Source organism: Bemisia tabaci, chromosome 2 (genome assembly GCF_918797505.1).
Source record: "Bemisia tabaci chromosome 2, PGI_BMITA_v3".
Taxonomy (NCBI): domain Eukaryota; kingdom Metazoa; phylum Arthropoda; class Insecta; order Hemiptera; family Aleyrodidae; genus Bemisia; species Bemisia tabaci.
The window spans coordinates 77,279,506-77,296,913 of NC_092794.1; the positions used below are offsets into that span (position 1 = coordinate 77,279,506).

Here is a 17,408-nt window from a genome sequence, read left to right on the forward strand (position 1 = left end):
CAATTTTAAAAATCGGGGCTCCTTTCCGAATCGAAAATTGAGTGCATCCAAATTGAGGAGCAGAACACTTTTACATCTTAAGTGACCCCCAAGAGTTTTAATTGACCCCCCTGAACGGCAGAAAGTAACCCCTGAAGAGGGGGGCTTCGTCCCCTCCAAAAATTTCTCAGGATTCCTCTTTGGTCGCAAAATTGTCGTCGATTCTCCAGAAAAAGACGGTTTTCCAGGTAATCGACCCTGAGGACTCTAAATTTCATGGTCCCTAAGCTCCGCTACCCGCCCTCTTGGGCAGAAACCGTCTTTTTCTGGAGAATCGACGACAATTTTGCGACCAAAGAGGAATCCTGAGAAAATTTTGGAGGGGACGGAGCCCCCTCTTCAGGGGTTACTTTCTGCCGTTCAGGGGGGTCAATTAAAACTCTTGGGGGTCACTTAAGATGTAAAAGTGTTCTGCTCCTCAATTTGAATGCACTCAATTTTCGATTCGGAAAGGAGCCCCGATTTTTAAAATTAGGCCCCCCGTTTACTCCTCAAGGGGGGCCAGAGGAGCTTCGGGACCATGAAATTTAGATTTCTCGGGGTCAATTACCTGGGAAACCATCCTTTTCTGGAGAATCTACGTCAATTTTGAGACCAAAGAGAAAGGACCGTACAACAAAACGGCCAAATCGGCCTAAACACGGAATCGTACGATTTTCTCAGGGATGATAGAGGGTCTTCCCAGACACTCAAAACTGGTCATATTTTTTGCCTAACTCCCAGGGAAAAGGGGGAGAGGGGGTCAAAGTCAAAACCTTTAAATTAGCATAACTTCTCAACGGTTTGTCGTAGAAAGATGATCTTGGTGTCAAAATTTCCAGAAAAATGAGAGCTTTCAGAATATATGTATGAAATCAATTAAATTTTAAAATTTGACCCACTTTTGGGGCATTTTACAAGGTCCCCCTTTCGTAAATTTTCGTTTTTTGAGATTTTCGGTTGTTCGGTTCGCACGGATCAAAACAAAAACAATTTCAAATAAAAGTAGAGCGTTTAAGCTTTAAAAGAAGCCCAAGAAGATCTTGGGGAAATGATTAGAAGCGGAGTTATGAGTCTTCAAAGTTGACGCGGCGCGCGGGAACCTTGTATGTTCCGAGTCTCAAGGTCACCTGCGCGCTCCGGATTGCCTGCAGGTTGCAAGTTTTTGTGTTTTTATGCTTCTGTAGGTCATTTTTAATGTAAATCATTCAATGAAGATAGAATAATCGAAATTTTTTAATTTTACGGGAGGAGCGAGAGGGGGCTTAGAGTATCAACCATTATGTCCATCATACCTCATTAAACATTTGCTGACGATGACGATTCTGCTCTTATAATTTAGAGGAAACCATGGACCCTCAGTTCAAATATACGTATGATCCATACAGAACTGAACCATTTAGAAATTATAACCCATTGATGCCAAATTTTGGGGTACCCCTAATTTTAAAATTTTTTAATGGAGAATTTGCAAGGGTCTGAAATTTGACGAATTTCCTGTTTAAGTGGAATCCTCTGAGTGAACTGAACACGAAGATACCCTTGATTCATAAATTGAGCGATTATTAGAGGAGATATGACAAAATAACCGATTCTGCTAAAATACATGCGTTTAAATGGGAAATGCCGCCAGATGACGTCACAAGGCGGCGCATTTTCTCACTTTTAAATCAATTTTTCTCCAATTTCCCATGTCAAAAAAAAATTATGAAAAATATTGCGAACTCAGCTCATTAGGCACTTTCAGATGAAGCAATAAAAAAATTGCGTGCAAATTCTCCATTGAGCTATAAGCTACAGCGCTTGACGGAACTCACTTGGTAAAGCCAAATAGTTTCTCGTTGAAGCAGACGAGCTTTGAGCTTCAAAACAAGTCTCAGTTATTCTTAAGGGAGCTATTTGAAACGCAGTTAAAATTTTTTGACGTTAATGTGGTGTGCCTCGCCGAAGGCCCATTGTGTAAAATTAAAAAATTCTAATTAAACTATCTTCATTGAATGATTTACATTAAAAATGACCTACAGAAGCATAAAAACACAAAAACTTGCAACCTGCAGGCAATCCGGAGCGCGCAGGTGACCTTGAGACTCGGAACATACAAGGTTCCCGTGCGCCGCGTCAACTTTGAAGACTCATAACTCCGCTTCTAATCATTTCCCCAAGATCATCTTGGGCTTCTTTTAAAGCTTAAACGCTCTACTTTTATTTGAAATTGTTTTTGTTTTGATCCGTGCGAACCGAACAACCGAAAATCTCAAAAAACGAAAATTTACGAAAGGGGGACCTTGTAAAATGCCCCAAAAGTGGGTCAAATTTTAAAATTTAATTGATTTCATACATATATTCTGAAAGCTCTCATTTTTCTGGAAATTTTGACACCAAGATCATCTTTCTACGACAAACCGTTGAGAAGTTATGCTAATTTAAAGGTTTTGACTTTGACCCCCTCTCCCCCCTTTTCCCTGGGGGTTAGGCAAAAAATATGACCAGTTTTGAGTGTCTGGGAAGACCCTCCATCATCCCTGAGAAAATTGTACGATTCCGTGTTTAGGCCGATTTGGCCGTTTTGTTGTAGGGTCCTTATGGAGGGGGGTACTGTCCCCCTCGTTAGGGGGTCATTTTTGGGCCTTGGATGGGCTGATTATGGATTTCTAGGGGTCAATATCACGTGAAATTTTCCGTGCTTTTCAATTCTGATGCGAGTAATTCGCAATTCGGTCGGGAACCGTGACTTTTAGCATCGTGACCCCCCCCCTTTACCTCCCAAGGGGGGGTGGGGGGGGGTTTCAGGACCACGAAATTCGGATTCTTTGGGGTCAATTCCCTATTCAATCCCGCGGTCCCCGACTTTGTACGACCTAAAACAACCTAGAAAAAGGCCTGGTACGGGTGGTCTGAAACACCCTGTATTGTTTGAATCTGACTTTTAATCGTGTCCTTCAGGGGCAATTAATTTTCTGAAACCCATCCGATAAAATGGACGGGTCAATATACTCTGTGTTCCTGTGTTCACCTTGCATTGTTATTTGCCCTACTTTGGAAAAGTCAGTTCTTTCCTATTCTCTGTTTTGAAAGTCTGAACTTTTTTTTTCAAATCTTCAGCATTTTTGTCAGCTGATATCGATTTTTTTTTTTGCAGTACGAAGAAAGAGAGCGTAAACGAGAAGCAGAGGAAAGAAGAAGATTTCCACTAGAGGAGAGATTGAAACAACGGATTGTAGGTCAGGAAGGCCCAATTAAAATCATTGCCTCTGGTAAGTTGAATTTTTTCATACTGTAGATATTAGATGTTTGTCCTATGCTACTTTGTCTAAACTTCATTATTACGCACTTGTTCACAGGGAAAGGGATCTTGCAGCAAAAAACTCAACACTTAGGAGTGTTCCAAAAGAGGGGCACCTAATAGTCTAGGTTTGCTTGTTTTTGCAACTTTTTCCTTTGGAATCTTGACAAATGTCTCCCGTTGTATAATCAAATTCCTTTTTTTGAACTTGACTTAGCTCAAATTATTCCTGTATGCCTCTTAGTTGTTTTGTAACTGAGCAATAGATTATTTAATCTCAGCCATGCCAACTTGAATATTCATTGAGGAAAACTAAACCCTGGTAAAATGGACAATTACAACCACGCCCAGGCCTTTTCATTCATAGATTTGGAACACTGCTTGTAGTTGTGTGACTGCACAAGATAGTTAGGACACTACACAGAATGGTCGCAGGATTACAGATAGGATTCTTACCGCGTGTTAAATATGGTCGCAGGTGTATGCTCCTTGCTGAGTTGTATTTCCTGCTCTTTGATCATGGGCAAATATTGCAGTATTTTAGTTTAGAGCTGGCCTTAAGGATTCTTCTGGCGGTCTTTATGGATTCTCATAGCCAGCTATAAGACTGTATGCATCTACACAGCCGCCTGTAAGATCCATACAGCCATGCACCAAGGAGAAACTTTCAGGGAATTTATCAGATTCCGCATTACCACTGCTTCCATGAAACATCTACTTGATGATTGAATAAGTGGACTTATCAGAAAATTTCTAGTACCCAAAATAATAGCATGCAGGAATAAAAGGGCAGCATTTCATTACCCTACACTTTCAAGGACCGAATGTCAAGTGGTCAATAGCAAGAACCATCCTTGAAAATTCACTGTGCTTCCAGGAAAAGAAGAGATTCCCGTAATCAGCATCTTTTCTCAAACTTTCCAAAATAGAAACCAAAAAACTCCAGAAAGACTGTAACTGGAACATTGTCATATATTTTTAAATAGTCAGTACAGTAAAAAAAATGAGAGAAAAATCTTCTTTTTTTTTCAGCGGTTCGTAGGAAGGAAAATGGTTGGTTTGATGACGAACACCCTTTAGTTTTCTTATTTTTAGGATCGTCAGGCATTGGAAAGACTGAACTCGCAAAGCAGCTTGCTTACTACATTCACAAAAATAAACCAGAGGCGTTTATCCGTCTTGACATGTCTGAATACCAGGAAAAGCATGAGGTATGAGCTTTCAGCATTTTACGAACATTTTTTTGCCAAGAGTGTGTTCTCAGGTGCAGATTTAGGAAAGCTCCAAGGGAAGGGGGACAGTTTGAGTTAACCCTATGGTAGAAGGCACCCAACCCTTGGGAGGACACCCCCCCCCCTCCTCAATGGTAGATGAACCCTCTTTCAGATCTATTTATTACACTAGGAAGAAATGTTTCTCATGAAAGGTAATAACTTTGTAATAGATTTTAATGAATCATTTCAGAAATTCCATTTCTTGCTCTGATTAATTGAGACCCAGTTAAACTTTATGAATGGCTCAGTTTCAGCGATTTATCTTCTCTGTTTAAAAAATATTCTGTGATGCTTTCATATATACTGAACTCGCTGTCAGTGCTATCTATCAGTGGAGATCGAAATAACACAGTCCATGGGACTGGGTCATTGGAGGCATGACCATGCACCAAAATTTTGCGCTCTGTAGCATGTGCTATAGTTGTTGATACGACCTACCATCAGCATATCAGACACTGAGCCCTGCAGAAATGTGATAAGCATGTCATGAGATTGAGTTCAGGAGCACGTTCCAACCTCGGGGCAGAGTTCCTGCCTGTGCATTGGCCCCTTGAGGGCGCCTCCTCGGTCAGCTGGGTCCTTACTTACTTACTCATGTACCTATCAAAGCACACTGTAATTTAAACTCACATTATCACAACACCCCTGGAGTAACTTAAACTCGAACAAGATGTCAGCGATTCAAACGGCAGGAAGGGACAGGGTTACTCAGTACGTCAGTGTCGCCGCTGCCTTTTTTCATCCATGATGCGTAAACTCAAATTTAGATGGCAGCAACAAATAGGATGTATCAAACATTTTTTGAAGGACACCGGAAAGAAGAAGCATTATTTCTTTATGAGGCCGATTTTTCTTAAGATTCTACCATGGGCATTGTTTTTTCACGCTAAAAACGGTAGAATTCACCTATTTGTAGATCAATCCCTTCTAAGCTGAACTGACTCATCATGGAGCAACTGAATTTTCCATCACTTTTAACACTGTTTGACTTCAGGTTGCAAAGTTGATTGGTGCTCCTCCCGGCTATGTGGGTCATGATGAAGGAGGCCAGTTGACGGCAAGACTGAAAAATTGCCCCAACGCTGTCGTGCTCTTTGACGAAGTGGACAAGGCCCATCCAGATGTTCTTACAGTCCTTCTCCAACTGTTTGACGAGGCAAGTTGTTTTTTCTCCAATTTCCCGTGTACCTCGCAAAAATGCATAATAGTTGATTTTAACAAAAATTCAAAGTTCGGAAGTTATAAAAATACTTAACAATTACCTACTTCATTTTGTAAATTGCATTTAGCCTTCGAAGAATTTTTAATTTTTGGGTGTTGCATCTCAAACCTTCAAATCTAATTGATACTCCATGCACCATCATTTTAATCATCTATTATGAAATGACTGCATCATTGAATATTATTTAAATAATATGTACTTAAAAAGTTGGATGCTTTGCTTTCCAGTAACATTTATTTAAAAATTAAACATTTTACATTCTTTGATTACACCGCTCAACATGGGGTCTGTCCTTGAAACCAAACCAATTTTTTCGATTCCTAGGTGCTGAAGAAGTCCCAAAATGCCCATATTAACTTCAGGAAAATTGTCTGGTGCTCACTGCTCAGGACGCCGCCATTTTGAATTTTTCAAAATTGAGAAAACCCACGATTAGATTTTGCCAAATATCTCTTCAACGGTTCATCTCACAAAAAAAAAAAAACAAGAAAACCAGCAGAAAGAGCATAAAATTTCCTCCCGAAATCACTCTTCATTGTTTTTTCTTTGGTCGTAAAATTAACGATTTCTTCTAAAATTAGCTTAAGGAAGGCGCATTTTTGCTGACTTCAGGAAAAACTTTGCTTCATATCTCCAGCCACGATTATCTGAGAAAAAAAATGTTTTGCTCATTGAAAAGAGCGTAAAGTTTACTTCTAGAAAAATGTTAATAGTTCCTAAACTTGATTTAATCCTGGGAAACAGTCGTTTATTAGCTCCGCCCTTAAATTGTGATTTTGTCAACCATCTCCTTTAATATCAAGAAAAAAACCTAAAAACATAGCCCAAATTCTGGAACAAGGTGGTAAAATAGTGCTGGGCCCACACTGTTCCGGGGGGAGGGGGGGGGGGGAAGCACAAAAGTTCAAAAATTTTCAATCAGAGCCAAAAATTTTGAGCTCTAATGAGGATCAGTACAAAACTGATGGGGAGAGTGTTCAGCTCAGGCAGTTTGCATTGGAATATTAAGTTGAGGTCACGTCGAGAGACCTATACTTTTGGATCTTTTTATACCTCTTCAGTAGATCACACTTGTCAGTGAACCCAACTGAAAATCTTGCAAAATCCAAGACGACATCAAAGCACAACTTTTGTACTGCAATACAACAAGTTTCGTACTAGTACTCATTAGAACTCAAAATTTCTTATTCTGGTTGAAGATTGTTGAACTTTTGGGCTTTGTCCCCCCCCCCCAAAAAAATAGTGTGGGCCCAGCACTATTTTACCACCTTGTTCCAGAATTTGGGCTATGTTTTCAGGTTTTTTTTCTTCTTTTTTTCTTGATATTAAAGGAGATGGTCGACAAAATCTCAATTTAAGAGCGGAGCTAATAAACGACTGTTTCCCAGGATTAAATCAAGTTTAGGAACTACTAACATATGTTTTCTAGAAGTGAAGTTTACGCTCTTTTCAATGAGCATAACAGTTTTTTTTCTCAGATAATCGTGGCTGGAGATATGAAGCAAAGTTTCTCCTAAAATCAGCAAAAATGCGCCTTCCTTAAGCTAATTTTAGAAGAAATCGTTAATTTTACGACCAAAGAAAAAACAATGGAGAGTGATTTCGGGAGGAAATTTTATGCTCTTTCTGCTGTTTTTTTTTTTTTTTTTTTTTTTTTTTTTTTTTTTTTTTTTTGTGAGATGAGGCGTTGAGGAGATATTTGCAAAAATCTATTCATGAGTTTTCTCAATTTTGAAGAATTCAAAATGGCGGCGTCCTGAGCACTAGACAATTTTCCTGAAGTTAATATGGGCATTTTGGGACTTTTTTAGCACTTCTCTCAATCGAAAAAAATTGGTTTGGTTCGATGGACCAACCAAAACCGGAAATATGTTGTGCCGTGTTATTAGTGACCGTTGACAGAAAAAGTACTTTAATCTCAACACAACTCTAAAATGTAATAATGGTATATTGTAGGCCTGCCAAGAAAAGTATTTTTCTTTCATTTTTACACAAAGTATGCCGTTAAAAGTCAAACCTAATCAGAATTTTGATGGTTTGAATTTCAAATGTATTAAAACCTTGTTTTTACTTTCTTATTTTTTGTAAAATGAATGGACTGTCTGTCCAAAAACAAAAACAACAAGGAGTTATGTAATAATCAATCCAAAAGGCCATTAATTATGCACCAACTGAAGTTTAAAGAAAAGGCCATTAAAAGTTTTAATGTGGCATATTCAAGACACAAAATGTTTGAATCATGTACTTTGTGCAATTCCATGCCTTCTTTTCGCATTTAAGATAACTAAACTGCTCATTACACAGCTGAGTACATTTTACTTGTGGTAGCAGGTTTTTTTTCTTTCTTATATTGCTTGAGCATATTGGATTGTTTCAACAGTGAAATAACAGACCAAAGACGATGCCACAACTCTCATAGTAAGGTATGATAGCATTACCCCAGCTTTTATTTTCTATTTTATTCTCTTGTTTAGGGGCGATTGACCGATGGTAAAGGCAAAACCATAGAGTGTAAAAATGCTATCTTTGTCATGACCTCCAATTTAGCATCGGATGAAATCGCTCAGCATGCCTTGCGGTTACGTGATGAAGCAGAAAAACTGCAAGAAAAGACTCCTGAAGGTATGTTAAACGACTGTGATGACTCATATTTCTGGTACCCTATTGATCATTGTACAATAGGGTGTCCCAAATTTGAACCATCCAAAAAAATTTATCAGATCATCGATGTTTGATAGTTTTATATTGTCATTATGTTGAGCATTTAATATCCCCAAAATTTGAGCGAAATTGGATGATTTTTATTGCTGCCGCAACGCTGTTTTAGTCGCGGCGAAAATTTTTGAGACGCCTTTTTAGCGTTTTGGACGCAACTTTTACAGGCAATTAGCAGCAATTACAGACATAAAACTGTTTTTTATCGTGACTTTGCGTACTATACCTATAAGTAATAATGTTTGTTTTGACGTTGCAAACCTTAAAGTTTTACTTCGAACCCCTTAAAATCGGCGAAAAACTCTATTTTTCGCTCTTAAGCTGCTAGTCGAGGACTTGTACAGGGTGTTTCAGACCACCCGTACCAGGCCTTTTTCTCGGTTGGTTTCGGTCGTACGAAGTCGGAGACCGCGGGGATGAGTAGGAATTTAAATGAGTGATACTTTAAATTGAAATCGCAGCGGTGGTTTTCATTGAATACCGCACGCAGAACAATCTATGGCTTTATAAACCAATCGGTGGTTCATACAGAACATCACTAATGGTCGTAAATGAACTAATGATTCTCAGTCTGTGAGCCATACTGAGGTATCTCGTACCATATTAAGGTATATATACCATAACTAAGGTGTATGTGCTATTATTATAGATTGCCTTTACTACTATTGAGGGTGTTCCATATGAACCACTAATTGGTTTATAAGCTAGAGCGTTTTTTCAGTTCCCCTCAGACGTTTTTTCAGTGCCCCTCAGATTCCCTAGGCCTCTCAGAAAAGTATAGCATATCAATGGATGCGGAATCGAACAAACAATAATTTCGACAGGTTTTTATTCAATCCTCACCAATTGCAAACACACTTAAAGGCGGCAACATGATTTGAATAATTATGAAAATTAAAGAAATTGCCATAACGTGGCAACAGTGGATTTACATTGTAATTTATTCTACACAGCCTGATAAAGCGTAATTTTCTGCATTTTTGGGTATAAATACGAGCTCTGCAACTGCTTTTTTGCGAAAGTTATGCATATTTGAATGTTAAAAATTTAAAATTTTAAAAATCGGGGCTCCTTTCCAAATCGCAAATTGATTGCATCCAAATTGAGGAGCAAAACACATATACATCTTAAGTGACCCCTAAGAGTTCTAATAAACCCCCTGAACGGCAGAAAGTAACTCCCTGAGGAGTGGGGCTTCGCCCCCGCCAAAAATTTCTCAAGATTCCTCTTTGGTCGCAAAATTGACGTCGATTCTTCGGAAAAAGACGGCTTTGTCCTAAAAGGGCGGGTAGCGGAGCTTAGGGTCCATGATCTTCAGAGTCCTCGGGGTCGATTACATGGGAAATCGTCTTTTTCTGGAGAATCGACGTCAATTTTGCGTCCAAAGAGGAATTATGGAGGAGGGTACTGTCCCCCTCTTTAGGGGGTCATTTTTGGGCCTTGGATGGTCCGATTTTGGATTTTTAGGGGTCAATTCCTCGTGAAATTTTCCGTGCTTTTCAATTTTGATGCGATTCATCCGCAATTCGGTCGGGAACAGTGACTTTTAGCATCGTGACCCCCCCTTTACCTCCCAAGGGGGGGTGGGGGGGGGGGGGGTTCGGGACCACGAAATTTGGATTCCTTGGGGTCAATTCCGTAATCATCCCCGCGGTCTCCGACTTTGCACGACCTAAAACAACCGAGAAAAAGGCCTGGTACGGGTGGTCTGAAACACCCTGTATAAAAGGTAAGGGAAAAAATTAATAACAAGCTGATTTTTGGCGTAAGGAGTCCTTACAAATCCCTGAGTCCCCCCCCCCCCCCCAAACAGTCCTTACTGATATCAGAAGTTGACTCCACAGTCAAATAACCTAGTTTTTTGCCGATAGGATAAAAAAAAGTTGTACCATGCTATGAAAAGTGCCCAAGAAAAGAATGAAGCTGTGTAGGAAAGTGTAATTAAGAGCCCTCTCTTCAACAAGGGTATGCAAAACGGCTATAAAGTGACCTGGCGGGGATTGTACAAAACTTTGTGGGATAATTGTACTGGTCATTTTAGGCCTAAATCAGCTGCTTTTAGGCGAAAACCGCAGGGAACTGACATTGCCGATTTTTAAAGTTGTAACATTCAAATATGCATAACTTTCGCAAAAAAGCAGTTGCAGAGCTCGTATTTATACCCAAAAATGCAGAAAATTACGCTTTATCGGGCTGTGTAGAATAAATTACAATGTAAATCCACTGTTGCCACGTTATGGCAATTTCTTTAATTTTCATAATTATTCAAATCATGTTGCCGCCTTTAAGTGTGTTTGCAATTGGTGAGGATTGAATAAAAACCTGTCGAAATTATTGTTTGTTCGATTCCGCATCCATTGATATGCTATACTTTTCTGAGAGGCCTAGGGAATCTGAGGGGCACTGAAAAAACGTCTGAGGGGAACTGAAAAAACGCTCTAGCTTATAAACCAATTAGTGGTTCATATGGAACACCCTCAATAGTAGTAAAGGCAATTTATAATAATAGCACATACACCTTAGTTATGGTATATATACCTTAATATGGTACGAGATACCTCAGTATGGCTCACAGACTGAGAATCATTAGTTCATTTACGACCATTAGTGATGTTCTGTATGAACCACCGATTGGTTTATAAAGCCATAGATTGTTCTGCGTGCGGTATTCAATGAAAACCACCGCTGCGATTTCAATTTAAAGTATCACTCATTTAATCACGTCCAGCAACAGATTTCAACCTAAACCGACCATTTTCGACATGGTGTCCACAACATTTCCTAATTTCCGCAGGAATTCATGCAGCGCAGAGTTGCTAGTTTTCAAGGAAACTGCCACCACAATCACAAAATAATGTTTTAATCATTAATCACGTCCTGCTACACAAGTGCATCCTTATTCTGTAGTTAGTACCGTCGATTTATCGAATCGACGGTATCTTCTATCTCCCTGCAACGGCAGAGGTGCCTGACAAAAACGAGATATCGAAATTGGAAGCCACCGAATCACACAAGCAGTCTAATTGGTAGTTTTGGCAAGGGACCTAGATCCATTCATCTTGATACACATTCAATTCGGACTCTATAAAATTTTGATATCTCGTTTTTGTCGGGCGCCGTTGCTGTTGCAGAGAGATAAAAGATACCGTCGATTCAATAAATTGACGGTAGCAGTTGACAGTGTGCCATTATTATGTGTTGCCTTTACTTCTATTAGTAGTGTTTCATATGAACCACTAATTGGTTTTTAAGCTACAGCTTTTTTTCAGTGCAGCAACTCCGCCGCAAAGTAAATTCCTTGAAGTCGGATCAAAGTTTCAAAAAAGTGCAAGACATGAACTGACTCTTAAGATTTGTTTGGTTTAGGCGTTTTCCTTCAACACAGAGTCGTGAAACGTAGGGGAACGAGCCTTAAAATCGGGTGTCGGGCGTGTTGCCGTTTTTTTAAATCGCTGTAACTTAGATTCCCTAAGCCTCTCAGAAAAGTATAACATATCAATGGATGCAGAATCGAATGAACAATAATTTCAACAAGTTTTTATTTAGACCTCATCAATTGCAAACACACTTGAAGGCGGTAACATGACTTTTAATAATTATGTAAATTAAAAAAATTGCAGTAACGTGGCTACAGTAGACTTAAATCATAATTTCTTCTGCATGAGCCGATAGAACGTAATTTACTGCTTTTTTTTGTATAAATACCAGCTCTACAACTGCTTTTTTGCGAAAGTTATGCATATTTGAATGTCATGACTTTAAAAATTGGCAACGTCCATTCCCTGCGGTTTTCGCCTCAAAGCAGCTAATGTAGGCCTAAAATGAACCATCCAATCATCCGACAAAGTTTCGTACAATCCCAGCCAGGTCACTTTTTGGCCGTTTTACATAACCCTCTTTCCTTTTGCTAAGCACATTACGGATGCCTCGAAATGAAAGAACGGATGCACCTGTTTTTTTCATGGACCTGGTGCATGGACTCGGAAACTTGTGGATCTGATGCACTAGTATCATGGATAAACTACATGCAGACTCCCCAACTTGTGAAGCAGATTAATTGTAATCAGATAAGTGTTGATCAGTTTGTGCCGTTATTTCCCGACCTTCCTAGTATAATTTTGTTCTGGTTCATCTGTCTTCCAAATTAGTGTGGTACTCCTGTTTGAACAGCTGCCGCGGCCGTCAGGTGCTGCTTGCAGCGGACGCCGAGAGTACTACACTATCTTGTTTCGTTTGTTTATCTTTTGAATTCTCGACGTGATTTGCAAAAACCTTGAACTTTGGTCGGGAGCGAGTACAGATTTTTTGTGTGTGCGAGAGGCCAGCCTTCTGGCTGGCCATCATTTTTCTTCATTTCTACGGAAGATTGCAAGTGCCTTCCTTTTAATGTGTTTTATTCCACTTTTGGATGGTCTGACTGCTGGTGACCTGAACCTGCCTTCACATCTTTATTTTGTCTCTAACTGATCTCCTGGAACCCCCCATTACCTGGGGTAAGTGTAAATCTTTTGTACTTGGAAATCTAGGCCTTTCCTGAAAACCTCATGGTTGAAATGAAACCCGCAACTTATAAGATGGATATGGCACCTCATGGAAGTCACCCATGTATTTTGGATCTAGATCTCTTATTTATTGTTTTACTATGCTACTCTATTACTAGATATTGAATTGAAGTCTGAGGATTCAAGTTCATAACCTTACCACCTTACTTGTAAATTTTGGCCTACGCACCTGTGATTTTCTGAAGCGCTAATCTCTCTCTTGAGCAGATAGACATCTCCAAAGCGCCATATCTTGTAACTGATTTTCTCTTTTAAGTGCCTAAGACTCAATTAGCATGTAGTTAATGCCACTGTCCTTTTGGTTGGCTGCAATTGTGGTTATCGCTCTTCCAGCAAAGAAATTATCTAGAATCCTGAGGTTAGACTGTGTGAGCGCTCCAAGCGTCTCTCTGTACCACCCTTCCATTGTAATTACACGCCTTTCTCTTGCAGGTTTTACCTAATATTGAAACCAACAACTATGATCTGGCCCTCTTATTTCTTATAATGTTATCACAGTTCCTAAGCCTTAAGCAATTTTATTTACTTTCTTAGTACCGCATGGCCTTAAGCCTAAATTTTGATCTCACAGTTTGTAGTGAAGCAAGTATGACTTGCCAGCAACTATTTTGACTGGGCTTAAGCCTAAATTTTGATCTCACAGTTTGTAGTGAAGCAAGTATGACTTGCCAGCAACTATTTTAGTAGAAATTATCCAGGAGATCCTAACAGTCATTTTGGAGCTTTTATCATGATTTTATGATAGTGTAAATTAACGTTAAGGGCAGATCTAGCTTTTGAATATTTTTATTTTTGTTCGCATTTTAAGTAAATTTATGGAATGTCCAACAGGGTCCATGTTCCTAGATTCCAGTTGATCAATGTTCTAGTGCCAAATCTCTGTTCCAAGTGGCAATTTTCCAGTTTCGAGCCCTTGTTTCCAGTTTTTCGATCTGATCATCTAAGTTCCTGCTCATCTGAAACTATGTGATATGTATTTTTCCATGTATTATTTGATTATTGTCATGAAGTGGAATTCCAATGTGTGTATCAATTAAGCGACCGTAAATACACCATTTCTTTTCTCTAAGTTCTCTAATGTTTTTCTGATCCATCACACGCTTCACTTAGAGACCGAACGGTTGCAAGTTGATTTTGTCATCTAAAAAGAAGAAAGTCAGGGTAAACCCAGGTAATCTTACAATTGAATGTCCGTCTTTCTGTGCACCTATGGTGTAATTTTAGTGTCACTTGGTTTAAACTTTACTTTAATTGCCTGGTATATAATGTATGTAGTGTCAATGTATCAATTTAAATTTTCATGTTGAAACTTTAAAATTAAAAAGCAAATCTCCATTAAAAGATGTCCTCTTCTATTTCAGGTGAGGAATTTCAGACGGAAGTGACGATCTCCAGGAATTTTAAGGACAGAGTCGTGCAACCCATATTGAAGCGCCATTTTGGGCGAGACGAATTTTTAGGCAGAATTAATGAAATTGTTTATTTCTTACCATTTTCGAGGTCTGAGCTGAAGAAACTAGTAGCCAAAGAATTGGAATTCTGGGCCAAAAAGGTAACTTTTTTGGCAACTTTTCTGAAATGAATGCCCATTTATTCAAGTGATTTTAATGTATAAGAGAGAAAACAGATTCTTGGTGAGGAAACACCAGAAATAGGAATCCAAGATTAAACACTGTTCATGCCTCGGTGATATCATTAAAGAGTCCTTTTACAGATGGAAATCGTTTTGTATGGCTGTTAATTGACTTTTCTTATTGAAGATTTATCTCTATTTAAATTACCTAGTTCTGATCGGATAAAGAATAGCCATGGTGTAAATCCACTTGTTTATAGCCACAAGAAATAAAATTATTTTCCAAAAAATCGAGTTTCCCCCCCCCCCCCAAAAAAAAACCTTTATTTTTGAAAGAAAGCAAAAAATCACTTGAAAATTACGTTTTCCCTAAAAAATTCCGCTGGAACAGAGATAGCAAATTGAAATATGTTTAGTAGAAATGGAACAAGAGTAGTTTGACGAATGCACTAGACTGCCATTTCGGAGGTCCCTCGAGCGCCGTGCGAACTGATATTGAACGCAAACTGTTAATTGCAGACCCATAATGTACTTTACTGTTAGAAAGCTAAAAACAAGCTCTTTCAGATTAAACACATCTTACATTGCTGGTACGCCCATCCTAAAAAGTTATTCGAATTTAAACATTTTTTGTGTTTCTAAAAAATCGGTTTTTGAATTATACATTCCTTTAATATTGTCATGTACCTAAATTCTATATAATATTGTCATTTTTATCATTTACACCTTTCAAAAAATATAAAACAATAAAAGCAAAATTGGTCCAATAAGAGCAGAGTTACAGCGGTTCCAAGAGCGCGTCTGGCTGCAATTTTGAATGGTCGCCATCTTGGCTCTGCTATGAAATTTGAAATACCTCTTCGACTCAAAACTTTTAAAATGTCATGTTTGACCCCTGAAAACCGCTAAACTGTATCACAATTTGCCGCTAAGTTGCAACTAGCCACCCCACTGTTAAAGCTGTCACCATGTACAAGATTTAACTATGCACATGACCATATGATTCTGTGACATGCAAATTTGATTGATTTTAATGCGCTTTGAAAACACTTTATGTTTTTCTTCATCTCCTTTTTTTGTCTCTGGTCACAGGCAAAAGAAAAGCACAACATTGAGCTGATATGGGAGCGGCCGGTTGAGTCAGTCCTTTCGGACGGCTACGAAGTGCAGTACGGGGCACGTTCGATCAAGTATGAGGTAGAACGACGCGTGGTGAACCTCCTGGCAGCAGCCCATGAGTCCGGCTTCATCGAGGATGGCTGCACAGTCCAGTTGGTGGTCAACACCAACTCCTTCCAGGACACCACCACCACCGTCGATGCAGAAGAGACCGTTTCCACTTCTGCCTCTACTCCATCTGCGACCATCCGTCTTCGTGTCAAGAAGAGTGGCAAGCAGGACTACTGTAACGTTGAAGACATGCAGAAAAGTTCCTTCACTGTTCCGGCTGCAGCTGCGTTCTCTTTTTTTGATTAGGTGCTGCCACTGGGCCGAACGCAAGTAAGGCTTCTTACGGAAGGACTCAGGTCAAAGAGTACCCCAAAGACCGCCCTGTTCTCATCGACTCCTAATCCTCAGGATGTCGATATTTTTATTTCCATGCACACCATTCTTGTTTTCTTAGAAGAAAAAAAGAACCTCTTTTCAGCAGGTTCACCTTTCGGTGATTGATTTTCTCATTCAAAGTAATTGAGCACTTTTTTAAAGAGCTGTGCACAACGAAAAGACAGTTCTGAAATAAGTGCAAATGCATCAGGCAAATGCATGACTTTTTTGGACAAAAAAACCCTTCGATTTTACAAACAGGACTCAAGGGCACACTCTTCTTGATCAATCGACATAAAGTGCAAACTGCCAAACTCTTAGATGATATGTAGTCCATAAAATTAAAAGCCAAGTTATGCATGGTTTCTACAAAGAATAAGTCAGTTACCTCAAAACATTGCTCCAATTTCAAGCTTTCGTGTTCACTGTCATGACCCTTTTAATTTCATAATTTTCCCCCTTAATTGATTATAATAATCGTATTACAGGCCCTTTGTGTTATATGGCATTTTATTTTTCGTCTCCTCTCTATTCAAGGATAATTGATAGTAAATTGACTTTTAGCCTTTTCGACATGTTTTTTCATTATTATGACTCTCTCGCAAAACCATTTTTTATATTTACTCTTTTTTAATTTTGTTATTTCTCTAGTAAAGCTCTAAACTTAGCATGAATTTCTCAACGGATGCTTCTTTCCTCTCGCTTCTTTTTTCTGTGTTCTGTGGTAGAAGCTGTAACTTGTAAGTACCATACAGTAAAATTATTTTAAAAATTAAAGAGAAAAATATGACACCAGAAAGAATGATGACAGTAAATGAAGAAGTTTCAATGAGAAAAAATATTCTCAGTGTCAAAGGAAAAGTATTTAAAGGGGCTGTGAAGGCCCAAGTTGAAAAAGATGAGCCATTGGCGCAAAATTGAGCGTTTAACAGTTGCTGTGATGGTGCTTTTTGTTCTCATTGATTTTCATGTTCTGCTCTGAAATATAAATAAATATTTTTGCCTAAAACTCTCTTGCTTATATGTAGAATATGATGAATATTGGAGGTGAAAACCACAAAAACAGATGGGCGGCCCTTTCTCGCAGAGTGGCTAGAAATTGACAATTCAGTGAGAATAGATACTGTATTTTTTCTCTTTTTTTCGTATTTTCCTATCTTATATTTTTATTAAAGGTATTTAGCACTCTGAAAAATTGTTTTATAAAGCGATGGAT

At 38.9% G+C, this 17,408-nt stretch overlaps 1 protein-coding gene across 9 annotated transcripts in view; it reads left to right on the plus strand.

The window, feature by feature from the left end:
• LOC109038788 (mitochondrial disaggregase) overlaps nt 1–17,201 on the plus strand; it is a 38,400-nt gene extending 21,199 nt beyond the window's left edge. For 4 of the 9 annotated variants that reach the window (XM_072296322.1, XM_072296323.1, XM_072296325.1 and 1 more), the window contains 6 exons: nt 3,158–3,272; nt 4,334–4,512; nt 5,570–5,731; nt 8,272–8,419; nt 14,436–14,626; nt 15,740–17,201. In XM_072296322.1, the coding sequence (XP_072152423.1) occupies nt 3,158–3,272; nt 4,334–4,512; nt 5,570–5,731; nt 8,272–8,419; nt 14,436–14,626; nt 15,740–16,123 (1,179 nt within the window). In that variant the 3' untranslated portion in view covers nt 16,124–17,201. Of the gene's footprint in view, nt 1–3,157; nt 3,273–4,333; nt 4,513–5,569; nt 5,732–8,271; nt 8,420–12,424; nt 13,012–13,905; nt 14,246–14,435; nt 14,631–15,739 lie in introns of those variants that run through there. The other 5 variants (XR_011899178.1, XR_011899177.1, XR_011899180.1 and 2 more) reach the window with 5 other exon arrangements.
• The last annotated feature ends 207 nt before the right edge of the window (nt 17,202–17,408 follow it).